This window comes from Diadema antillarum, unplaced genomic scaffold, assembly GCF_040938485.1.
Source record: "Diadema antillarum isolate AM-2024a unplaced genomic scaffold, OU_Dant_1.0 seq00000550_RagTag, whole genome shotgun sequence".
NCBI lineage: Eukaryota > Metazoa > Echinodermata > Echinoidea > Diadematoida > Diadematidae > Diadema > Diadema antillarum.
This window is the reverse complement of record NW_027271495.1, coordinates 1416552-1444524: the sequence shown is the minus strand read 5'-3', so window position 1 is coordinate 1444524 and position 27973 is coordinate 1416552. Positions and strand designations below refer to the sequence as shown.

The window sequence follows — 27973 nt, the reverse complement described above, 5'->3', positions numbered from 1 at the left end:
TCCGTTATCAGTTTATTTTTCTTTCGACAGACGCTTTATCTCAATTCAATCACAATTGGTGCATAATCGATAGAATTCTGTGCCCATTTGCGATGCCCATTGATCGCGTACTCGAGGGCATCTAATTCAAGTATCAGGCCTCATTTAAGATCTGTTTTCTTTTATTTTCATGTCATTCAGATCATAAGGCCAGAGCCGTATTTCTGTTTTAACCTCTGGAGGTGCTATATGAAGACGTGAATGTTATATTCCTCTCAGTTCCGGCAGCATTTCCTATAATGTGGAAGGAGATTTTGATAAGCATTCCCTGCACCAAGCAAGTGCAAGACAGCGTCAAAAATTCCGTTGACAACGCCCCCGCAGAACAATATGAAACAAAAACGAAAAACCGGAAATAACCCACCCCCTCCTCCCATGTATATATATATATATACAGCAGGATCGTTTTGGGGTAAAAACAGCACAATACTCTATTACTTACTCATAGGCGCCGGAAGTGGGGGGGGGGGGCAGGGGGGGGGGGGGGGGGGGCCGCCCCCCCCCCCCCCCAATCCAAAAAGTGGGGGGGGGGGCAAAACGCATTTTTGCCCCCCCCCCCCCCCCCAAAAAAAAAAAGCCCCCCCCAAAAAAAAAAAAAATAATAATAATAATAATAAAAATAAATGAATAAACAAATAAAATAAAATAAATATGTATGTATATGAATAAAAGGAAAAACATATGGCTACAAACGGCAGCTTTTGGACTGTAAAATGTCAAATTGCCCCCCCCCCCCCCCAATCCAAAACTGCTTCCGGCGCGCCTGTACTTATTTATAAGACAGCTAATTTTGCGCTTTTTGTTTTGACAGAGAATCTTATCGCCTAAGAAAGTTGGTTAAAAGAAAACAATTAACATAAGCAGAGGGTAACAGAGATTAAAAGGCAACAAAGAAGAACCGACGTATACGTATATTGGAGGTGACGTGTGTATGGGGGTGTTTGTCCAAGAATTATGGTACCTTGCTTCTACAGGACGAATCTCCGTACTGAATCTTCGGAAAATCATAGTTTTGTTGTGATTCTTTTTGTTATATTTTCATTTTTTTATTTGCATAAGTGTGGGAAAGCTATACAGTCCCCTCCCCCTCCCCCCACAGTTGTTCCGCTGCCCCTGTATTGGTTTCTTTCTCTGACCTTATCGTAACCACTGAGACGTAAGCGTTGGGGGGTAACCAGGTAGTTTTAATATCTCTCATGAAATACACATGGCTTTGAAATATAAGGGTTTGCACTCGCTCGACTGCACCACACGAGATGATTGATTCTATACCTCGCTTTTTCCATCGCAGCGTAATCTTAACTCGCGTTCGACCATTGATTGCAGCACACCTTGCTTCCCTGAACAATGTGAACAATGGACGAGGTATAGGTTCAAATGCCAGAGCACCGTGAAATGCAAACCACGGGAACATTGTTATTTCTCTGTGTGCACAATTCATTTTTACTATAGCTGTATATAGCGTCAGTAGAGTATCCTTGGCATTTGTTCTAATCCTGTCATTTCAAGCGTTCTTGATTTCACTGAAGATATTCAGTGACAATAGTTAATGTATACCTAATATACAGTACACACCGCGCATTATGCACATTTCAAGAAGCTTCAGCATGTATCAGGGGCCGCGGAACTGGGGGGGGGGGGGAGGGGGCTGCAGCCCCCCACACTTTTGGTTCATGAAAAACAAAGAAATGAAAGAAAGAAAAAGGGGGGGAAATCGGGGAAAAATCACAGCACCCATGAATTTGAATTTCCTAAGATTCCGCCCTTACATAAAGTTCCCGTCTTAGCACCGGCGTAGCAAAAAAAAGGGGGGCAGGCAATGGGGGCGGTCGCCCCCTAAAGATTCTGAATACTTCTGAGTGCACAAGACTTACTGACTTAAAGACTATCTGACTGCATACATGAAGTAGACTATGGCTACACTTTGAGTTTTCCAAATATATGCCACAAAATGTGTGCACCAAAACGTTTAACTGCCATCAGAAAATACAGAATCTTCCTCATGTAGGAGGGAGAATAGGGCTTATCCCCTCCGACGTCATCATGCTACGTCTCCTTCCACACAATTGCACTTCTCTGATTGACAAACGGAAAAATATTCCAACAAAATTGTGCGCCAGATTGTTGAATTTCAGTTCAAAAAATGAAAAAAGCTCCCTCGAATGTGGGAGGGGTATCTTGCCACCCTCCCATTGATTGGTCCTATCCTCTATAGTACACTTTGGGGAATGACAATTTCCGAATTTCCCACAAAAAAGTGTGCTTCAGATTCGCTTTATTTCAATTCTAAAATCGCAAAAGCTCCGTCGAGCGGGAGGGGGCATCCCCCTCCCACACCTTCCCCCTCTACCTCATTAGACTTTGTACATACACACATATGATGCACACGCGGAATAAGAGCTAAATGCCGTGATTTTGCTATTAACACTTCCCTGAAAAACCATGATTATTTCCATCATTAATTTTTTTTTTGTTGGGGGGGGGGGGAGGGAGCTAGAATAGAGTTTGCACCAGATTGCTGAATTTCAGGTCTGAAAATGTCAAATCACCTTCGTGTGGGAGGAGAAATATTCCTTATGTACACCCTCGTGTGCAAGCCTTTTACTGTTTGATTGCTTAACAGACATCGTTCATGAAATTAATTGTAAGAATTATCAATACAAGAGGTATATTCAAATGGTACTTTATAGGCAAATTGTTCAATAATAATCCACATCAAAGTATCCTGGTACCCTAAACAAGTGGGGCTGTTTGAAGTCTATCGACTTCAAACAGCCCCACTTGTTTAGGGGACACAAAAACATGCATCAATTTTTTACCATTTACAACATCAATATGCAAAAAGTTCTCATTGTGGGAGGGGGGAAACCCCTTTCCCACACCCTCCCCCTTTCGCTCCCTCGCAGTGTAACTGCCCCCAAGATCTACGCCGGTGCGTCTTTAAGCGCGCGGGGGGGGGGGGGGGAGGGGGGCTTGACCTTGACCCACCCACCCCCCCCCCCCGCCACCCCCGGTCCCGCAGCCCCCCCCCCCCCCCGACACACACACACTGAAAAACGTTCCGCGGCCCCTGTGTATGATTTACAAACAATGTACGGTACATGTAATAAAGTGATAGAGCAATACATAAATGCACTGTGTTATGAGATGATGCTAACTATATTATTTAATGAACAGTATAGATGTCCATTGATACAATTCAGTCCGAATGCGTTTGCGTACATTGTATATAGCTCCCCCTTTGGACACCTGGTAATGGGACCAACGTCAACACGGGTACGACTCGACACAGGTTATCACCTGGATTCATCACCAGTCGGAACCTGTAAGGAACCCAGGATCCGCGGAACTGTTTTTTGTTAAAAAAAAACACCTTTTTATCATCGGGGATGAAAATATAGCAGGGGATTGTCTCTCCTACCAGTCTTTAGCAAGTTTGTGGGCAATCATCCATCCAGTCCTGTGAACTTCCTCGAGCCAACCGTTTCTCTTTGCTGTCTGCGTGTCTTCGGATCTTTGAGCTAAAGATTGGAGAAAACGTGTAGCCTGAATACCTGTTGGGTGTAGGTTGAATACTTTAAATCCAAATGGACTCTTTGGACCTTTGTTGGTCAAAAAAAGCTTTTACAATTATAGCCAAGACCATTCAGCTTCAACTGCACACGCCCTCAACACAGGACACAACATTGGATGGAATAATACCACAATACTAGTCTTTGAAGGAACTTTTGACCAAGAAGGGTGACAGAGTCCATTAGGAGGGATGCAAGTGTTGCATCATCCAGATTCGGATTCAGCACCCCCGGAATAGGCCAAAAGCATCAAAAAACATTAATTTGCAGATGGCAAAAGAAGATTAGGCTCAAAAGCTGATTTGGGCAACCATACTCTAAGGGTTCTGCTTATTCTGTTGATTTTGTTGTAATGATAGCGAGGAAAAGCTCACAAAAAAAAAAAAAGATGTCGAACGGCAAAATAAGATTGATCTCAAATTCTGGCTTTGACTCCCAGACTGCAATGTGTTTCCCTGATGATGTGACTTTGTTACACGTGAATTGATAGCAAAATGCATGACTGTTAGGGAAAGTGTAGATCGAGTTTATAATGCGTTTTCCCTGTGCTTGGGGCTACGAGTCGCGCTACAGCAGATTGGCTGTTGGGCCTTTTCGGGATTGTTGTGTGGTAGTGGTGGTGTGTGGTTGTTGGGTGTGGGAGTGGATGGTTGCGATGGTGGTGGCTGTGATTTTTCCTGTGATGGGCGTTTCTTGGGGGGCTTGTGTTGCTCGCCCACTCACGGAGACCACTAAGGAATCTTCCACCTAACCATCCGGGGGTAGCATCTCTTTTATTGGCTCCTGGCTGTTCTGCATAAATGATCCTCGAGTAGCCTAGTCTTTTCTTGACAGCCGTTTTCTCTAAAATTTCAAAACGTCACAGCACAACTTACTATTATACAATTAGCCCCCACGAAACCACAATCCCAGAGTTCCAGTGATTCTTTATGCAATAAGTTGTGAATAGTACTTACAATTATACAATGGCCAGTTTCAATACGATCCGTTAGTAGACCTTACCCGTAGCTGAAAAGTAACTCCAATACCAAGTACTCTTCCAGTATAGTATGGTATAGAGGATTGAAGTTCAGAAGACTGGAGTTGACAATGGATAATGCAAGCCGGGTTGTCTATACTGATTTTGTATATAAGAATACCTCGGTTTTAATAGTGCCGAGGCTTTCTGCCGTTTTTATTCATTCGCTCCGCATTTAAGGCAGGACAGGTATAGGCACAAAGTGCATGAATGCAAGACCTATTAAAGTGTCACGCCCAAGTCATAGTTTAAAAACACACAAAGTAAGGCTCAAAAATTGCTCATCTCTTATTCATTTCTTATACACTGAGATATAATTTGCACCTCACACAAAAACTGTGAACAAGATGAGCTCACATTTGATTGTTCATTTTGATATACTGTTCATACCTGAACACTGGTCATTCTCCTCTAAAATCTTTAACGCATCATTTCGCTCAAAATCACATTGATAATAAAGAAATACAGACAGTTCAATAGTACAATTTAATTTGTTTTCATTTCTTCCAATATATATAAAACTGTGTATTATAATTAAGCTATAGAAATGCCCATGTAGGTACCAGGAGAGTCGCCATACAAATTGTTGTATACATTTTTTTTTAATGTGGTTATGATATTAAAACTGATGTAGGGCAACATTAATACAGTTGGACGAGATTATGAATATGGGGTATACATATTACTTGTTGTCGGCCTGTTTTAGCTTTGTTGAGGATAATGGCGGAAGTGATGGTGATGGTGGTATGTAGTGATAGGTATTAAAGGATGATTTTATAGTTATCACAGTTGACTTTGCATAATGGACTCCAGGTGAACATAAAGAGACGGCTTTGCATTAAACCAATATTTGATATGATTGTTATCGAGTCAATCTTGCGTTAAGTTAATAACATAACAAAAGAAGTGAAACAAATCCTATACATCCTTTTTGTTTGCCATCTCTACAAAAATAAAAATTGCCTGTACATTTCAAAATAATGCATGGATTATTAGGGGCAAAGATGTCTCATTAAATTGATTTTCTATTGCTTCCCTTTGCAAAATAGGATACGCTTAACATTACACATGTCATTATCTATTATTAAAGGACAAGTTCACCTTCATAAACATAAAGATTGAGAGAATGCAGCAATATTAGTATAACACATCAGTGAAAGTGTGAGGAAAATTGGACAATCGATGCAAAAGTTATGAATTTTTAAAAATTTTGTGTTGGAACCGCTGGATGAGGAGACTACTACAGCTTGTGAGTCATATGCGTACAACAGTATGAAGAAAATGTAAAGAAAATTCAACATATTTTCACTTTTTTCGCACAATAAAAGAGCACTTGACTTGCCTCTTCCTAAAGGCAGGGGAAATAATATTACCCATAACATTTGTTGGTAACGAGTCGGGGGAATGCGTACTTTTTTCAAAACATGACATTTTGTGAAATTCTCTTTATATTTTCCTTATATTGTTGTACGCATGTGACATCTAAGTTATTCACAGACTGCGGTAGTCTTCTCATCCAGCGGTTACTGCACAAAAACTTCAAAAATTCATAACTTTTGAACGGATTGTCCGATTTTCCTCAAACTTTCAATGATGTGGTCTACTGATATTGCTACATTCTCTCAATCCTTATGTTTATGAAGGTGATCTTGTCCTTTAAATGGTTTTACGTACGCTGGATGTGATAAAGCTACATTTTTGCGTATCTCTAGTTTGCGCTCGCGTGAGAGAGTGAGCACTGGTGATTTGACTGCATTTATTACATTAAAACAATGCGAGAAAAGTAGCTATCTCTTTAGGGAAAAGGGAAATGTGCCAAATCTTCTTGCGACTTATATGTAGAAGCAAAATAGAGCCTTTCTGATTTTTAATTTGAGAAAAATGTAGTTAAGGATGTATATTTATATGTGTGTATATAAATAAATAAATAAATAAATATATACATATATATATATATATATATTTTTTTTTATATATATGTATGACAATTTCGTTGTTTTCGTCAATGTAGGACAAATAAAACCATAATTTTCTTCCACTCCTGACCTACGAGTTTTAAAAATGCCCTTCATGTTCTGTGGTCATTATGACTTCTTTCATGAGACTCTCAATTGTTCTCTGAATACTAGAGTAGCCAATATTGGATGTATGAGTCTATAAAACTTCACGCTCCTTCTTTGTTCATCCAAATGAAGATACGTCCAAAGGAAATATGTTTTGTTTGAATTAAGGGGTATCCCATGTCCTTCTCTGGGATGATTAGAAGAAATAAACGTGGAAAACAACGAAAAGTGACCTATGTTTTCGTGGTAACTCACGTCAAGGCTGTAGCATTAACTCCCACTAATGCAAGATAACCACTGTTTTGTTAGAGTGAAATATCCAGGGTGATGGTCAAGTCGATGATCAGTAATCTCTGACATTTCGCCCCCATTTTCACTAAATTTCTACTGAAAGGAAGGACCAGTTGCCGCTTAAGACCCCAATGCATGTGATATTGACGGCAAAAGATATTAAGAGCACTTCCTTCCTCCTCATATCGATCCCGCTTGTTGCTGTCGATTGGTCGTTGCTGTCAATCGGAAATGATTACCCGGGATGTCGTCTGATTTAACACCTGTTTCCCGCCAAGAGTGATTTTGTCGATTCTCCGTGCCGGTAAAACGTTGCTAAGTGATTTCACTGATCGGTCTCGAAGCATCAGTTAGAGTGATTGACACACAAGAGTCGGGTAAATACTCTCGACTCTGCCACCATTTCCCAGTTGTTGTCCATGCAAATTCCAGGCAATAGTCATTTCAGTTATTTTCGTTTCCAAATGGAAAGAAAATATCCCATCGTATCGTGTGATATTAGCGAAAAAGGAGGAGAGAATCGATTTCATCATCCATCAAAAATGTGACATGTCATCATCATTTTGTGGAAAGGTTATGCTGCCAGTTATTTTGTAAGAATCCTGGTTGGTTAAGGATGAACACTGCGTTTAAAGTTCAAACATAATTATCAGCAATAATCTCGATAAGACGTTTAAACTAAAAATGTCTTGTCAATGTCATGCTCTGATAGAATTTTTACTTTTTTGCGATCACACTTCAAGGTCCTTTTCAGCTACTTAAAACACTTAAAACTATAGAAAAGCACTCTGAGAGCGCAGACCTCCGCCAAGCATGCAGGTCATTTCCACCACTGATCTTGTTCTTCCATAGAGATATCAGTGATTTCCACCCATACGTACTTATAGCATGCATTGTGTGCTCAAAGTCGCCCGATTTCCCAATATAGAAGCCTTTGTTACGTCATAAACCCTCAGCTGCATGGCGCGCCTCTCCCTAGCAGAAACTAAAGCACGCTCTTTAGTGCGCGCATGCAAACCTCAAATACGCGCAGCCTGAACTCCCAAGTCTACTCAGTAATTGACCCTACCAGCCAAAATATCAAAAATCCTTCATAAATTCACCCTAAAATTCTTGGATCACTACCAAAATGTAATCATCTCTTACTTGTATCATTCTAAACATTTCCTGCAAGTTTCATCTTAATCCGTTCACTACTTTTTTAGTTATTTTGCACACGGACAAACTAACAAACGAACAAACCAAAAACGAAAACATAACCTCCCCCTTGGCGGAGGTAAAAAAGAGGAACATGGTCATATCCAGGGATGTATACAGCTCCGCAGTTTTTTACCAGTTTTTAGTCATGATTAACGTAGGGCCTATTATGCCACACAATTTGTCGCAGGACGTTACGTATTTTCATGACTCATTTATCTGCAAAAAAAAAAGGTAATTATTCATGGATAAAAAAAACGTTATCGAAATTTGCTGCAGACAAATGACTTGCACTGCCACATCAGGAACTAAGATCATCTTATGCCGTGCATATTCGACAGACTGCTTCTATGTTTTCAAATACATTGTAGTTATTGTCATTCTCAAAGTCTTCCCTATTGTATTATATCACAGATCAAAATAATACAGACACTCATGTTTTCAAATGAACATTTTTTAGCAGCCAATCCCTATCTACTTTCTATTCAAATTTGTTTGAAGCCTAGTTACCTCCGCCAAGGGAGGAGGTTATGTTTTCATTACCGTTGGTTTGTTCGTTCGTTTGTCCGTGTGCAAAATAACTCAAAAAGTGGTTAACGGATTGGGATGAAACTTGCAGGAAAGGTTTAGAATGATACAAGTAACAAACGATTAACTTTTGGTAGTGATCTGAGATTTTTTTTTTTTTGGAATTTATGAAGAATTTTTGATATTTTGGCAGGTAGGGTCAATGAACTTGGGAGTTTAGGCTGCGCGTATTTGGGGTTTGCATGCGCGCACTCTAGTTTCTGCTAGGGCTAGGCGAGATGTGCGGCTGAGGGTTTATGACGTAACAAAGGCTTCTATATGGGGAAATCGGGAGACTTTCAGCACACTATTATAAAACACTTTTAGCATGAAGTATAAGTACGTATGGGTGGAAATCACTGATATCTCTATGGAAGAACAAGATCAGTGATGGAAATGAGCTGCATGCTTGGCGGAGGTCTGCGCTCTCAGAGTGCTTCTCTAGTTGATTAATGTGGCTGGTTCTGTTTTATATTTTGGTTGTTATTTTCTAAGATTCCTTAGGTCCCAGAAAACTATGCCTAGTGATGTGGGAAAGGGATGGCAATAATGACGACTGTATTAAAAAAAAAAAAAAAAAAAAAAAAAATCTGTGTGTGTCCTTTCTTTGTTTTGTTTTATGCGGGGGTTTTTATATTTCACATTCAAAACTCTAAACCAGAAGCATTTTTCAATCCTTTTATAGCGAAGTCGATAGTTACCCTACCATCATTATGGCACTGAGAGAGAGGTGACACTATACCAAGCTTTCAAAGGTGGGCGCTAATTTCTCGCGGTTGCTGTCATTCATTGTTTTATTCTATGCCATCAAAAGGAGGGCTATGTCAGCTTAGAATATTTCAGTTCATGGGGTAGGTTCTTCTTATCAGCATAAGCTGACTTTTGACTTCATTAATTTGTCCACGAAAATTTTGTAGACGATATGAATTACGCGGAAAACTCTGGGCTCCATCCACATCAATGAGTAGGCGACGCCTTGATGTTAGTGCTGTTTTCTCAGCTATTGGACTTTGCGTTGAGAGGAAAACATCACCATGCACTTGGTCCCCTAGGTAATAGCTCTTATCGTCATTGCAGACCTTGTTGATGTATGTTCTTTATTTATTTTGCAACATGTGTTGTTGGTTTTTATACCAGGTCGTCAGGGTTTTTATTGTGTGTGTGTGTGTGTGTGTGTGTGTGAGTAATCTTTCAAGCTCATTCTCTTATTGTCGTTATATATTTGTTTTAATGTAAATATATATTTTATGAAATAAATATGAATAGAATAATGGTAATTACAACTAGCGTGACGTACGTTTGCGCACATGGTTTTGTGAAACATTCTCCAAGAAAAACAGAATGTCGGGCAGGGTGGATTGCTTTACAAAGCAATTAGATAATAGAGCGAGTTTTTAAAGAAATATTGCCCAACTTGCTTTTTGTTACGTCATCAGCTTCCGGCTGCGTGGTGTCTTGCCCGAGCACAGCACGCTTTTTTTATACAAACCTCAATTTTTGTCTCAGCCAAGGGAGGAGCCGGGCATTCACACGTACCGAGATTGCTTAATTTGAAACAATTTTTGTAATTGAGCAAACGCAAATCAATTTTCTAGTTAGGCAATAACCCTTTGCAGTGTTAATGGAAACTGGAATCGCGGAGGGAGATTTGAAACTTAATTACAATTATATTGTTTCAAATCACGGTCCGGAGGTGTTTTTCAATTAAGTTTCGCCAGAATTAAACAACGAAACGTGATTGACCTCCAATTAAGTTTTGGGGGACGGAGCTCACGTGACTCTTCGACTATTTCCGGAGAAAACCCGCGCTACTACACAGGTTACAAGAGTGATTGACGGGAACTTGGAAAGAAGCCACACCTTCACTCCTCGCTGAGCTCAAACTCAAATCCGCAGAATCCGCGAAGCTCCTTCATGGGTGTGAATGGACGGTGGTTTGAAACTTAATTGCAAACATGTTGGTAATTTAGTTTGTAATTGAGCAACTCGGTACGGGTCGTGTAAAAAAAGCCCGAGGTGATTGTTTTCATAACCATACCGTTTGTTTGTTTGTTTGTTTCTTTGTTTCTTTGTCCGTGTGCAAAAAAAAAAAAAAAAAAAAAACCAAAAGAAAATAAACTCAAAAAGTAGTGAACGGATTTGGATAAAACTTACAGGGAACGTTAAGAGTGACACAAGTATCAGATGATTAATTTATTATTATTATTATTATTATTTTTTAGTGATCCGGGAATTTTGTGGATTTTATGAAGGATTTTCGATATTTTAGCAGGTAGTGTCAATGAAAAGGCTTCTATATTGGGAAATCGGGCCCCTTTCTTCTTCTTCTTCTTCTTCTTCTTCTTCTTCTGATTAAGTCTGTCTCCTTCAAAAGGCTGCAGATTCTGGCAGACTGTGCTATCTACATTATAATACAGTTTATTTACAGATATTTACAAGCACATAACAAACTAGCCACTGTGATCAACCGTTAGTCGGTTACGGAATGACCCCACAGATGGTGCTGAAACAATTTCTTAAGGATCATCCCGTAATCCCATGCCCGTAATTTTGAAAAGAAAAGGTGATGGATACAGAGTGGGTAGTGAGATTACAACCCCCTCCATACACCCCCCCCCCTCGCTTTTATATCATAGAAGGTTTAGTATGGTCTCTTTGCAAAGTGATTTTTTTTTAATTCTTTTTCGAATTTCGTTCAATTTCATATTACAAAATTCACTTTCACAGAAACAAAAACAAAACATTATGCAAAGACAAACTGCATTATACACAACATTGTACAAAATAATGTCAATGTTACACTATATAAAGACAAAATGCAGTGACACAAACATTGTGCAAAATAATGTCAAACTTTAATACATTGTAACTCTTTTAACTAAAGAACGAAATTCCCTTTTTGTTTTTTAAACACATATTCTCGCAAAATGCCCGCAAAACGGGGACATGATAGATAGATTGCTCAAAACAAACGGGGTATATTCTGTTACTTCTCAAAAGAGAAACAAAAATCGAGGCCATTTGCGAGAAACACACACTCAAATGCCACAAACACACACACACACACACACACACACACACACACACACACACACACACACAATTTTCAGCGTGTCAATTCCTTTCTCCCGCATCAGCAAACGTCAATCGCCTGTTATCCTAATTGCGATCCTGAATCCTGACAATACAGAGCTATGCATGGAAATCATAAACAAATTGGTGGTAACTTTCTACATAGTTATTGCAGCACATACATTAAGCATCCTCGGAAGTGCGACACCTATGTTTCCACGTCATTCCCTGTTAGTACAAAGGGAATTGTCTACAGGGTACGCCACTGAAGTGCATGCTTTGATGAACACTTGAACAGTGCAATAAAATGGATCTTGCGTACATAATTTTGGCCCTTTCGTCATGTTCGTTAACACGAAATGATCTGTGCCCATTGTGGGGTAATTCAATGTGTGTGTGTGTGTGTATGTGTGTGTGTGTGTGTGTGTGTGTGTGTGTGTGCGTGTGTGTGTGTGTGTGTATGTGTGGTTGTATGTATGTGTGTGGCACGGGGTTGTTCATTGTTGGCGAGCCTAAGCAGATCACAAGGACTTACAGGGAATTTGGGAGTCAGATATTTTTGCATGATCATGAAACGTCATTAGCGTCGAATATGAAACCACAAAAAATTCAGCGTAGGGCCTCGGAATCCACGATTGGTCAATGGAGTTCTACGTCTCACGCATGCGCAGTTAATCTCTCTCTCTCTCTCTTTCTCTCTCTCTCTCTATTTTTTTTTTCTTTTTCGTACGTTGCTCTGGCATCAGATGAGAGGGTATATAAATAATACCCAAGAACGGATACCAGTATCATACGAAAGGGAGATACAGCGTGAATCACGAGGTTTGGCTTTCAGAAGTGGGCGACAAGAAGAGAAACTGATTTGGCGACGACACGCGAATGCGTTTTGCCATTTTTGTATCTTCTAGGGGAAAAGACAGTGAGAAGGACGCACCTACATTCTGCATCTTTTCAAGATGACAACGAGGTAAGAATTCGTCCTTTCTGATACATTATATTTACGCAAAAGGCATCCATCTTACTTTCACGTTGTTATGATGTCCTAATTGAATTCGGTGTTATGAAAATAGATGCATTTCCTATCTGCGAATTGACAACTTGACCCATACAACTCGACGGAGCAAATTTCATCTTATAGAATACTTTGTTATGTAATGTGTTTTTTGACATATCTCGAATGCCTTACGCTTTGACCTTGCTCCTGATTTCATTTCGAGCGAGTGGATATCAATCCCACCTTTACAAAATACCATCCAATATTAACTAAATTTCAGGGTGGGAGTATATACTCTAATAGAAATGAGCCGTGAACCTCTTTAAGAACAGCTTTTAGTATCTGGCGTACCATGGCAATCAGCTACTGACGTTAAGGCTACATTTATTGGTAAATGATATACCTTTCAACAGTTAGTGGAATATACTGTAAGAAAAAAGGAACACCAGCGGACGTCGTATGACTGACTTCGTTTCTCAATGATGTCGAAGAATGTTCATTTCTGAATAATATCGGCAGCACCCGGTGAGCATGAACTTTGCAATACTGATTCCCAACACCACCTTCGATAGAAATAATTATTGATAATCATGACTTCATCACGCAAGTAAAATCCTCACCTGACTGGTCAAAAAAAAAAAAAAAACATGTAACTTAGAGTTTTCAATATTGTCACATTAAAATCACGTGATTGTTACATCTATACCATCGATGATACTTCTCCCCTTACTCTTGTTACTGGCTTTGATAATTTGACAGCCGAGACACATCCTGTAGTCACAGGATAACAGGCATTGTCAAGTCAGTTTCATTCGGCATCTTCTAAAGCTCATACTTTACACATCTTCTCTTCTTCCTCCTCCCCCTCATACTCCTTCTAATTCTTCTTCTTGTTTTTGTTTTTGTTCTTGTTCTTCTTCTTTTTCATCTTTCCCCTGCTTTGAAGTTTCCTGCCATATCTTCATCCGTATCAATTTTCATTTCGCCGTGACACTGGAATTAGCGAGAAATAAGTGTTCATATCGTTCATAATTTGATACAGTAAGAGGAGACTTCGATATTTTCCGTCTGCGCGAACATCTGATCAGACTTCTTATGTTTTTGTCTTGTTTTGCTTTTGTTTTGTGTTTTGCTTTTTTGTGTTTTTTTTCTTTTTTTTTTGTTTTTGTTTTGTTTTTTTGATGTGCAGGGAAAGGTAGCAGAGACTTTTTGACGCCTAAATCCATAACCGGAACTAAGATTACAACAGCTACAGGGTTGTTGTTTCAGTAGTTTTGTTTTGGTTTGTTTCTTGTCTGAAATTTTTAGGCGCATAATGTTTGCACCGCGATTAAAAAAAAAAAAATCGTTCATCTTCATTCTGTTCATGCGATGTTATGGACACGCGGTGGAGGATTACAGTCTGATTTCTTGTATTATGTGGGAGGAGAAATTACTAGCGCGAAAGGAATGAACGCTGGATGGAAGGAAACGCAAGACTGCAATATCAATGGGCTATGAATCGCGAATTTTCGTATAAGCTTAACCATCGTTGGCAGATGGGACGTTTGTTGCCATCTTAAGATTTTATCGGTACTTTTTTTTCTCACTATAATCACTATCGCCCTCGGGAGCCATCCATCTCTAACAGCGATCAGGAATGTCAATGCGAATTTTAATTGAAAAGTGTTCTCAATGTGGCTAAAGTAATTCTTTCCCGAAGACAAGGAAAATCACACACACACACACACACACACACACACACACACACACAATGAGACTATGCTCGTGTGTTGTTGTTGGTTTTTTGTGTGTCTTTTTATGACTGTTCGCTCAAGCACAGACACGCACTCCCACACAATCGAACAAATCGCCGTGTTTTTACTTGGATTTTTAATAGTCGAGATGCAAAATTGGTATCATTAAGTCGTCTCGGATGGGCGAGTTGATGGTCATCATTCGTCCCAACACATTTTATGTATTTGGGCGGAAAGCACTGATTCGAGAGAATCGCGAGGAATTATTGTATATTTCATGTTCATTTTATCAAGAGGCAGAAATCATTAATTTGGAAACATAAAAAGGAAATACTGTCATGACTGTTCAACAATTAAAAATATTTCCCGTTAGTTGTAATAACAATCATTGAGGATTAAAGTATTTTTTTTTCCCGAGGAGTCTTGTTTTCTGATAGTTGCTATCTCACAAAGTCCGTGGCTCTTTATCACCCTAAATAACAAATCTATCCATTCTATGTTGTTGTTGTTGGGTTTTATTCTTTTGTTTTCACGTTGGTTATCTCGGACGTCGTGCGTATTATTCCATCTTCTTGGAGCTGTGTGTGCTGAGGAGAAGTCTGATATACTCGTGAACCCGTCCTTCTCCCCTTATAGATCACGTACAGTGCTACCTCACACAAACAAACAATGTCTCTTGAAACTCCTGTGCCAGTTACTAATGTGACGTTTTAGAACTCACTCCGAGAGGTCATCACACTTTTGCAAAACTCGACGTGGCCCATATAATAGTACATATTTCTCTCTCTCTCTCTCTCTCTCTCTCTGTCTTTCTTTCTCATTAAACAAAATGATAACTTAACATGAGATAAGTTGCGGGGGAAAGTATCGACACAGAAAGAAAACGAAATTAGTGTTAATTGCGCCAAAGAAAATTGATATTCAGAATGAAGCACCCTAAACAGCTTCTAAATAGACATATCAATAATCATCATGATTTCTGTATTATCCTTTCAAAGATAGACAGGAAAAAAATCAGTATATAGTTATTATCATTTCTCGTAGCATGCACAAGAGAAAGTCCAGTGATCTTTCGCTGTAGTTTGAATATTATATTAAATGTTGTTTGTTACCTTGTCATTCTAAAGTTGGTTTGTTATTCAGAAGCATGATATCCCACAAACTTTAGTGGAACCCCGCGTAATTACAATAGAAACAACGGCCTTATCTATAGAACATTAACAACAGTGCCTTTGCATGGATGTTTAGTAAAGCTTCTCCCTTATCACTTCTGTGTCAGAAAGAAGACAGCAAAATCATTCCGTTAGCGGAATGGCAACCGTTGAGGTCAATTTGGCGAACAAGGTGAAGTGTGTGGGTCAATGTATACGGTTTCTTCAAGTGTATGGTTGGTCATTGTACGATTTCTCTGTGTACGCCGTTGCTAAGGAACATCAGTTTCTTACACGTATGGATACACGGGAACTTTAAAAGGGAGAGAGAGAGAAAGACATAGAAAGCGACGTTGATATCACCGTTGAGGTTGATATATTTGCCCACATTTCATGCATGTTGTCAACATTACTGCTTGCCGCTAGATTATACACGGATAGAGACATGATATGAATTGGTTTCTGTGCAATTGTTACGTAATCACAGTGAATCGATTATACATTTCAGCTTCTTTCTTCTTTTTTTTTTTTTTTTTTTGGGGGGGGGGGGGGGGTCAGTACAGCTTGTTATCAATTGTGACACTGCACCTCAAAACAAACAAAAAGTCGCCAGACATGAATTTTTAGTTAAGACCATATTCTGAAAGAACAGACTTTAAGCTTTAAAATGATGTATAACTCAAATCAAATGGACTCTCCTAACCTATCTAAATATTGGAAAGAAAGCACAAACTCAGGAAAAGTGTGAACTGAGAAAAGAGGCTCTGAAGTACAGTGTCTATTCAAGCGCGTAATCTTTACCAAACCGTGCTGGCTGTGCGATGAATGGGACAAAAACAGGAAGTAAACCACCAGAGTGACAACAATGAAGGGATTATCAGATTAAACTGAAATCTAGCATGCCTCATTAACACATTCTGTCCATTATTAATGCCAACTTTCAAAGCAGTAGCACTATCCTTTCAAAAGTTATTAGAGTTGAAAGTGAAGAAGGCGGACAAAGTTTTCCAGAAATGAAAAAGGGATTCTAAAGAAACACCTAATCACACTCTTCTACCAAAAATGCTCGATATAAACTGCTAAAAAAACACACTTTCCTGCTCGTTTTATGATACCAAATTTTAGCGTAATGTAAAAGAAGACCCGCTCTTTCAGAAAATATGAAAAAGTCAAGTTCGGCTAGGTTGACCCATTTCATTTATTTTCAGTCCTCACGCAAAATCAGTGTGTGCGACTTTATGTTCGTTTTGAGGTGCACGGTCACAATTATAAAGTTATGCAGGATGTGGCTTTGGTTAAGTGTCTGGGCATATTTATTATTTTAGTTTTTTATGTATAGGCCTACATAGAGCAGCAAATTATTGAGGAGATGAGGCGAACACTGGCGAAGGACCTTTTGTTTCTTCAAAAGAATACGACTGAGTGTCAGTGATGGGGGAAAGAAGCGAAAATATTCGAATTTAGTCGGAAGTGGGCAGGCCTAGAATTCCGCAGACTTGCTCTTTCAGACGCGCTTTTCCTCAAAGTGACATTAAAGCAGACATCTACGGTAAGACTTAAATAACAACATCTTAATCTCTAAGAAGTCGATGGCAGTTTATCATTCTACAAATCTTAAATTTGTCCTCGAAATATAATGATAATGGTTGTAACGGTTATGGGGTTATTTACACAGGGTATAACCTCTCATGGCTTAGCACTGCTCTACCGGACGACCCCAACACCATCCATTACCCCAGCATTACCGGGCACCCAGCTTACACCTGACTCGAGAGAGACATCTTGTCCAAGAACGTAATCACTCCGTAGAACTCGAACTCGGGACCTCCTTTTTTACGTCAAGAGTCTTATCCACAATTACACAGTATCCTAATCGAAAGAAAAAGCATACATAGATTCTGCACAGGTGAACTTGTTATGCAAGTGGTATCGTAACGAAATTACACTTACTGAAATGTGTTAGGCTCCTATGTCATTAACACTGTTCAATGTAACTTGTGTTAGATTTTTCAGAGTATTGGTTTCTCTGCTCAATTAACCACAATAAATACGTGGAGCTGTCGATTCACATGATTTGAGATTATGAAACTCGTCTGTATGGAAAGCCCCTTTAAGACCCGTGGAGACGGATGATCAGATCTCGTGGTTATCTCTGTGCATGTCGTATAACGATTTTAGCCGTAAAGCAAGCGATGACTTATGCCATCTTATGCGGTGATGAATTTCCTGACGAAATACCCTTACAAAAGAAAAAAAACCACGAAATCATTCGGATGCGTATACCTCCGACACTATGTGTGTTTTTTTTTTATCCAGTACATTAATATCATTACTTTTTTTAAACAATCTGCTTTACCTTCTGAATATTTCTGCTTTGCGGTTTGACGGTTGTGGCATTTGAAATTGGGCCCCTGAAATGAGCTTAAAAATAAAACAATCAAGCGCTGTAAAACACTGCGAAGTAATTGGAAACTAACTAGGAACGTTTGAGGAGTCCTGCGTTTTTAAATGAAACTGCGATATTATTGCAATACAGGATTTAAACACTATTAAAAAAAATAACTAAAATGAAACATGAAGCGTGTTTAATTTGTTCTGATAACTTTCTCAAACTCTCTCTTTAAATGCCTTTATCACAAGATTTGTCTTTGTTATGGCTTGATATATCGCACGAAGGGTAATGAATGCTTAACGTTTTGTGTTTGCAAGGCAATGACTTTAAAGAAAGTCATCTGATAGCAGAACACTTCATTTCGTAATCTGAGGGCGCTATAGCGTTGTTAAAGTGATAACAAAAAGGGCAATGACATTGTGCACTTACTGATCAGTGCACACCGAGTGTGGTCGTCGTGGTGAGGTCAAAACAGTAATTCCAATTGCTAAGGGGAGACGCGGAACGGAAAAAACAAAATATGTCATATGTCATCCCATCCCATGAATTATTTGTGACTGTCTGGGGTCATCTGCAGAGTCTTGTCTTCGAACAAGTCGTTTTCATGTGAGAAGATGTCAATCATCACAACGATAGACTGGGCAGCATTACGCTAACACTGGTGCAGTGAACATCAAACGAATTTGGTTTTATGCAAGTGTTCGTTTTGATGAGCGTTAATATGGTGCTATGAATGTTAAAGTTGTATTCCAACCTCACCCCCGGATGCTCAACATCCTACGATGATGTTTGGAATAGATCAGACTAGCATTTGATGTTTTTTGAAAGCGTCGGAACATTTCCATCTATTTTTTTCCATCTGGTTGGACTACACTTGCCACCACTGATACATGTTCGTAAAGTTCAAGTCGAATATATACCAGTCCTATCAAAAAGCTCAGAATCATGTTAGGCCTTAATTTGCTAATGTCTGTCTGAAGTCTGGTGCTAGAAAACGATTACCATTTGCACGGACATGTCGTTGTATCACCGTATCTTTACAGCACCTGCTGAATACGAACAATTGCCATTGGCGACGCCAGACGAAAATTAATGAGATTTGACTGTATTAGTTTGAACGTGGTTTGTATTGTAAGCCCTTGTATAATGTGCAATGACGTACAGTGTGTGCAGCATGTTAATGAGCAAATATGCCCCCTCATAGCTGAGCCACTTGCAAGAGATTCCCTAAAGACTGTTTACGAACGCTGCTGGCGATATTCGACGAGGTGCTATGAAAATGCAACATTGCTTTCAATCAAAGCTGCGTGCCACCCATTTACCATTTACGCCCAATGAGTAATTCATTGCAGTGCGATGTAAGTTGAAGAAAGCGGGGGTCATTGATTTAGAGCATTAAGAAGGCGACGTAACATTATCCTCACTCTTTCACTCTTTTACTGTCCTCTCAGCCACCTATGTGATTTGAAACCCACTCCTCCGCAACACTAATTGCATTAGCGTGTAATTGAGTAACGCAGAGCCGCCAAACATAGACTGACTTTCGGAAAGCGCTGCAGTGCATTATCCTCGAGCAATCAATAAATATGATTTTTTTTTTCTAGAAAGACCAACACACGTATACATCCGTCGCACACAAAGACAACAGTAAAACAGACAAAATTGATTACACTGAAATATAAATCAAACCGCCATTTTAAAGAAATCCCTTTTAAGTTGCTTTTAAGTCCTGAAATTCGTCACATCCCGGGGGACAACGGATTTTACACGCGCTCCGAATCAATCTGCTTCTCATAATAATGCTAGCAATTATTAAAGCAACTATAGTGGAATGGAGGTATTGGTAGTTGAGATTAGGCTTCGACAGGGGGACAAATACGTATCCAAGTGTAAAATCCGTTGCTTTTCCAGGACACGTGTTTAATTTATTGGGGGGGGGGGGTTGCTTGCTTTTCTTCTAGTAAGAACGAAAAGCATGCAGAGATGTAGACAAAGAGAGAAAGGATAATTATCCATCAAAAGAAAAGGGACTGTGAAGATAAAACGTACGAAACTTTGCTGAAATAAGGAAAGTCTGGGGAGGTAATGGGAGTGAAAGAATCAACCTTCAAGAGAACACATCTCGTTCTCGAAACATGAATATGTAGGCAGACACGAGAAATATATCATGTCTTAGGAAAAGTGTTGTTCGCAGTTAGTCACGCTGCATAATCTATGTATTTCCGACAGAGTTGGGTTTTTTTTATGATGTCTTTTGTATTTCCCTGTCCACGTGACTTATGATTCGATGATTACATCCCAGTCCTCTGTGGGAATCTCCTCATGGGGACCCAGGGTGGTGGGGCAGCACATCAGGCAGATACACAGCCCTTGATACAGGTCGCATATTGGTGTGAGTTAAGAGGGTTTGGGAGTTGCTTCGCGGGAGGAATAATGTTTTCCCAACATTCATAGTTCTGGCATGGAGCATACATTTAAAACTTGCAGAAGATCATTTCGCCTTCACCGTGATCGAGGAAGATGAATTATGGGAGACAGCAAGGTGAAGCAGATATTAATCAAGGCAACAGCTACGGACAGGAAGGGTGCAGGTTGCTTTATTCGAAACAGGAGGGCTTGCTCGGAAATCCCGTGTCACATGTTCAGATCCTCCCGATGGGAAATCAAACGCTCGGGATACGTTTCGCAATCAACCGAAATCGAAGTCATGCATGTGATGGCGAAACACAAGTCATGGCGAAACACTGATTGAACACACACACACACACACACACGAAGAATATAGACTAAAATAGAGAGAAGAAGCAGATGAGGAAAATGTTTTTCTGTTTTATAGTACATGTAGATTGTCGGTACAGAAAATATGCACATGTGAGAAAAGTATGAAGGAAAATGATGGCTGTGGTTTGCCCATTACACTCCTCGAAGGAAACATAGTATAGTAATTAGGTTATAGATGGTAGAAATAGTTTTTTTGTTTGTTTGTTGTTGCTGTTTTTGTCCCAGCAGTGAGCTTTAACTTGATATTATCATCCATACGACTTTCAAACTAAATGGGGGAAATGTCTCTGGTTGTGAAACAAAAAAGAAACCATCAAACATGCACACGCATACCTAAATATAAAACCACTATGTCTACACAGGAGAGAGAGAGAGAGAGAGAGACACACACACACACACACAAACACACACACAGTTATTAGGATTTTATACAAGAATGTTGTGTTTAAGACTGACATGAGCAATCGTGTTAAATATGATTATGTTTCATATTTGTTTGCCATTTTTGTCATACCGAGCCTGAATTACTTTTCAGTTAGGATGGTCAGCTGATGGTTCCATAAAGCTTGATGCCAATTTTCCCAGACACATCAGAATGATTTTGACTTTAATAGCCAGACAAAATCCACAATAGTATCGTCAGCCCCCAACCACTGGTAACCATTTTTGGATTGACCCAATATCAACACGCTGATTCAAAGACGTGAGACGATCTTATTGTGTTGCCAATTTGCAGTGCATGATCTGAATCTGTCATAAAAGAATGATTCATCAAAGAGTCGATGATAGTAGCCAAGAGCACATAACTGATTAATCTCCCTCTGTGCAAAAATCGTGGAGTTAAGATGAATCTTGTCTTCAAAGGCTCCAGGTGTGAGATGTCTTTAGCCAGGTGAAAGCATTTGCATTAACACGTTTAACTGAGGACATTTGTTACGTGACATATTTTTTTCCCGGTAAATCTTAAATCTTTCTTGTCGTGACCAAGAAGAGCAAGTAATAATCTAGCTACTATAAATCCGGTTGGAATTTTTCAACCAATCCGAATGGCTTATTTAGTGAAGCAAAGAACACTAACAATCTTAGATGGGAAATACAATTCCTCAATCAGTCGCATTCATCATCTCAAAGTCTTTGATCCTAGACTCGTAAATACCCTCGGTCAGAGTTAGTCACAGTAATCTTGGTTCATAAACTGAAAAGTATGCAACCTGATGATAAAGTATACTAGTCGTAATGCTGCATATAAAACATTATGTGATCATTCTTACATCGGGTTATTCATCTTCAGCTCAAAGGCTTGGATTCAGCTCAAAATTTGATAGCGATAATTGGCAGAGAAGTCTGCTTTTAAAGTGCGATGATTCATCTCAATCACATTGAAAAATGGGAAATACTAATCCACTTGTTTGTCGCTGTTATCCCAGCCATTAATAGTGTTTGTGACCCGCTTTCATCTCACCAGTAGTCTGTTCGTTGAAGTTGTTGACGTGATGAAGGGAATCACCCCCCCCCCCCCCCCACTCCATCCACAAAAACAATCGCAAGGATTAGGTTGGCACGAAAAGTATAAAGGTGTCCTTTCCAACATAATGAAGTATAGATGATACTTTTACCATTACTATATTCACGTATACTAGCCCTCGCACGTATACCGTAGTCTTCAGCTGCGAGAGCGGTTTTGGTTATGATGATATTTAAAGCCCCATGGTAACATCTTTGAATTCGACAAAATGACTTGCAACACCTGTCCCGGATTGTTGAAAAGAGGCTATTGAATCGGGGGGGGGGGGGGGTAGAATACGAAAATATTTTTGGGTTGATTTAAGCATATATGGAGCGTTGACGATGTACAGTATTAGCAAGCAAAGTACGAGCAGTGTAATTCCGCAGGTGGCGAACTGTGACGATGGCAGTTAGGGGAACTCGTTCTTTTCAATCTGCTGTAGGCATCGCACATCGCCACACAGGACGTTCAAGCGCGCCATAGATTTTCTTAAATCCAACTGTCATGCAAAGGCCCAAGCATCGTCAATAACTATAATCATCAGTCCATACTACTCTGATGTTTCGTTTATCAATCTATTTGTTGTTTTTTATGTTCATTTTGTTTCTTTGTGATTATCATCTGCCCCACTATGATGACATAATTTTTGAATACTACTTATGTAATTCGATTCGCATATACTCCTGCACCTCGGAGACCAGAAAGGGTTTCCAGAGCAATCTATATAACCATTGGCCTCTCTTTACTTTCTGTACTTACAGTTTATAAAACAAAGGAAAACCCTGGAAAACTTTATTTAGGAAAGGAATCAATGACACGACATCATTCTAATTGATGAATTGCAAGAACGTTTTCTCCTTTGTAGATGAGAAGTTTGAAATCATATCAAGCAGTATCTTTATATATATAAATATTGACATTAACTAATTAACCGTAGCGGTATTATCATTCTAAAAACTGATTACAATGAAAGTTGTAAACAAAAAAATACGGACTTTTAGACATTTTAACTAACAGTTGGGATTTTTTTTCTTTTGAGATTTGATATAACCCTTTACTTTCAGATTTGATATAGGCCTAGAGTAGAATGGGGGAGTTTAACAAATTCAAAAAAAATATACTTTAGCTTGCACGTAAAACGTAAAATATTGTAATTTCATATTTCGATACACCCCCTTTTTCTCCCCGATCAGGAAAGTAAATATATTTGAAGTAACTATTCATTTGATACTCACTGTTTGCTCGACGGATTTTGAAGTACCGAACATAATGGATGATGTTCCTTTTTATAGGGTGCAGTTGACGACGTTCATATCTGGGGGAGATAACTGTTGACCTGGCTAATCTACTGCAGATACATCCCCATATTGCGTTGACTTTGGGCCGAATGCATATAACAAGCAATTACTTCAAGCAAAAGCACAAGCTCATCTAGCAAAAGGTCTAGCTCAAGCAATTGCTTAAATCCATATGCATAACCTTTTGCTTGTGCGTATACCTTATGCTTGTCACGCACAAGCAATTGATTGCGTTTTCAACAAAAGGGACGTCACGCCTGTGCGAACACAAAAACAAAGGCGGGTGTGACAGCATGTATTTGAAAGGGCATGTGTGTGCGGAAAAATTTCCTGACATAGCAAAGGAGCTATGAAATGACACCCATAAATGCACACACTGACGCACACACACATATCTATACACACACCCGTACTGTCTGATTCCCATCACTGCTTATCCCAAGTAGCCCGCATCTGCCAGGTCGCACGTGGAGAGAGGTCTCCTTCCTCTCCACCGGAGTCAGACATCCTACCTGTTTTTCATCACATTTTGCGTGCTAACCACTGGACATTCCCGTTGTTGAAGCGAATAAGTTTCTCACACTACTTATTGGCAATTTCTTGTAGATTTATACCACTCCTGCACAAGTTTGATCTCTCTTTTAGGAATATGAAAATGATACTTAAAAGGGAACATCCCAGTTAAGCAATAGCTCAAGCACATTTTACAGAGCTTGGAAAATCGTAAGCAATTGCTAGCAAGAACAAGCAAAAGATATGTTTTATGCATACGTTTTTAAGCAAATGCTTGGTCTCTAAGCAATTACTTGCGGGCAGCAAGCAATTGCTTGTGCTTGCTAACAAAAGCTTTTGCTCGCAAGCAATTGCTTGTTTTTATGCATACGGATTCAAGTAAAAGGCTAGCACAGGCAATTGCTAGCTTTTATGCATCCGGCCCAGTGACGGGGATGGTGATTCAGATGACAATATGACAGAATGCTGGTATAAGATTTACATCGACTATCTTGTGTTTTGTTTCTCTTGAGGAAAGCTGGTGATATTGAAGAGACTATTGAATATTTTGAATTACTAAATTATCTAATTATCCTGTCTATTTCTTTCCGTCCATTTTCGCCTGAAATCAATTTCTCAATACCAATAACTGCGTATTGATAGCCTTTGTCGTTGGTAATGAAGACCTTTAGACCATTTCGCTTGTTTAGAAAATTCCTAGAGATGATAAGTATCTTTTCCCGAACAAATATTCATTTTCGGGGCCATTTACCATTTTGATCTGCTTTGGCCTTTGATTGCCAAACCCTTTTAAAGGTCAGATTTGTTAATCACCACAGTCCTGTATCAATGCCGCCGGCTACAGTGAATTTTGTTTTTCCCTCAGACTAATTACGTGTGTTGCGGCCTTTATTCTCTTCCCTCATTAAACCATTAAAACAACGTCTTTGAAGTGGAAAAGGCATTTCTTTCAAATTCGGTCAGGCTGATTTCACAGCAATTAGTGTAATCCACCGTAATCTGGTGCCCACTTCACAAATATTGTTTTTCGTACATCGTTTTGTTATTATTTTGTTTGTTGTTTGTCTACTTCATACTATGTTTATTTCTTTTACTTTCCGGATGGATTTGTTCGTCACAAAATGCCCAAAACAACGTGATTTCCGTTTCGCATACACTAAAGGAAATGATAAATAGATGTCTCGATTTTTTTATGCATCTAGCTTTTCCCTCCTTTTTTAGGTCTTTTATTTTCTTTTTTTAATGTATATATCGTCTCACAGACGAAGGGCAGATTTGGGAATGTTGTGATGCACAGCTACAGGTTACCAGGATGGGGGAAATCTTCTCGGTTGGTAAGATCAAGCAAGTCGTTTTCGTTTAAGGGACTCAAAATCGGGGATGTATACCTGTCGCCAAACAGCAAGCATTATGGAAAGAGAGATGTTTTGATTTATATCCATCGAACTCCACGCCCATTTCAAAAGTAACAGGTTTATTTCATTTGGTTCTAAACTTGACAGGTATGATGTCAAAACCTCGCCAATGTCTCGCGGATTATGGAATGCGGAGTCCCTCTTTATGATTCAAAGGGAGGGGGATGGGATGAGGGTTACTTCTAGTTCCCTTGCGTAACGTTACGTGTACGCTTCCTCGTTCCAACACTATACTGGAGCGAAATGAGCACTTGATGTGATTAAATGCATATTGTCGGTAGCAAAAGCTTGCTGTGGGATCATATTTCTATTTTGTTTATGTTTTTGCCCCTTTTTTCGGAATAGATATGAATTCTATAGACATGACTGGTTCATATAAGCGAATGAACGACCTGAAATAAATCACAGTTGTACGAATCACAAATCGGCGAAGTTCCATGAAGTATCTTATTCTAATATACGAAAATAGGGAAGCCAAACTGCAGCTCTGTTAGATAACGTCAGTCCCGTGCTTTCCTTGGAGAGCAAACTATTCACTGAAGACGAAACCACTTCCTTCCTATCTCCGGGGAAGGTGATACATTAAAAGGTAGCGAACGACAAAGAAACAAATATGTAAACACACATAACCACACAAACACAAATCCAAAGTGAAACACCTCGCGGAAATGAATGCACATTCTTCTTCAGTATCAAACCATACCTGTACAGCTTTTCCCTTTTTCTTCCTTTCTTTCTTTCTTATTGGTTTTATTAGTCTATCTATCTATCTATATCTATATATATATATAATTATATTTATCTATCCATCTATCTATTAGCATCTACCTATTTATATCTATCTATCTATCTGTCTATATATCTATCGATCAACTCGTGATTATCTATTTTCCCTCTATTTCATTTTCTTTTATTCTTCTCTGTCACGTCCTTATGGTTATTCCTCGCCATAATATCATTCCCTCCTCTTTCTTCCTTGTTATCTCCATGTTTTCTTTGCTTTTCCTTCTCATTTCCCTAATCATTCCCCTAATCATTCTTATTCCATGTCCATACTACTACATTTGTTACGTCTGCTTCCCCCCCCCCCCGTTATCTTTCTGTTGCGTTTATTCCCACGAAACCTCTTTGATACACTCATAACATGACTTGTTATGTCACAAATGCCATCAAGAACTGCTACGAACGCCGTACGAATGATTTTTAGACAATTTCGTACGATCTTCTTAAGAAGACCGTACGAAACCAGCGTTCGTGGACCGTTGGTAGACCGTTCGTTAGTTCGTATAAAAGCTGGTCGATGGTCTTGTCCAAGATTTTTTTTTTAACTTCGTACCAAACCCTCTCTTCGTAAGGTGGCCGTACGAACGTAGTACAAACATCGTAAGAACTACGCAAGATTTTGTAGGGTCCCCAGAGACAATGCTAAAAGCCTTAAATTCTTACGATGATTGTAAGAACGCCTGAAGTCGTTCGTAGAGGGCTCTTACGTCTTTCGTGAGAATGCCTTACGAACGGAGATTCGCATCGCGTTCTTACGAACAACTCTTCGAGTTTGTAAGGCGTTCGTAAGGAACTCGTAAGGCGTAGGTACACAATTTGTGCAACTGTCGAGTTTTAGGGGGTATAAATCCAAACGCGAGAAGTTCACATCCTCATTCTGTTCTAGCTAGCTGTTCGACCAGAAAGCATCTCTGTTAAAAGGGAAGGCAATCAAAGGGAAGAGGGAGAAGGGGAAGAAAAGAAAGGAGGGAAATGAAGAAGACGGAATGATAGAGGGTAAAGCTACTTGCAGAGATGCAGCTGCAGTTGCATAATAGTCTCCTTGGCACTACTGCCATTTTGAAGTATAAAACTTTCATCTGTTACAGAATTTTCGACAGGACACGGCAGCGTCTTTTTAACAACCCGACAAAATATAGAAATATAAAAAATCGTAAAATCTTCTTACAAAGGACTTGAGAGTGTCGTGAGTTGCACGTAATACCATCTTACGACAAAAAGAAATCGTAAGATGGCCGTAAGTCTGACGAAAGAATTACTCAAGGCATTCTTACAAAAAAAAAACGTACGAATTCTGGGGCCATATAACTAAAATCATTTCGTTTCTGTAAAAGGTCTTAAGCTGTTCTTGCGAATTAAACAGCGTTTGTACGAAATTCGTAAGAAGGCCCGAAGAATCTGTGCCCCATCTATACGAATCTCTACGAACTCCAGAATTCGTACGAACAGTGACATTCGTCAAGTGTTCGTTCGAACGTACGAACCTTTGTGACCGTAGCTTCAGTCATCGAGGAAAGCAACTCAACTCCGCCTTTACTATATCTTGTCTGTCCTTCGAAATCACTAAAATATCATTTAGGCCTA

At 39.4% G+C, this 27973-nt stretch overlaps 1 protein-coding gene across 1 annotated transcript in view; it reads left to right on the top strand.

Moving 5' to 3' along the window:
- The first annotated feature begins 12606 nt into the window (after positions 1-12606).
- The window catches only part of LOC139734839 (uncharacterized), a 58126-nt gene continuing 42759 nt past the window's right edge, over positions 12607-27973 (top strand). The window contains exon 1 of the mRNA XM_071645625.1: positions 12607-12786. Coding sequence (XP_071501726.1) covers positions 12776-12786 — 11 coding nt within the window. The 5' untranslated portion in view covers positions 12607-12775. The remainder of the gene's footprint in view (positions 12787-27973) is intronic.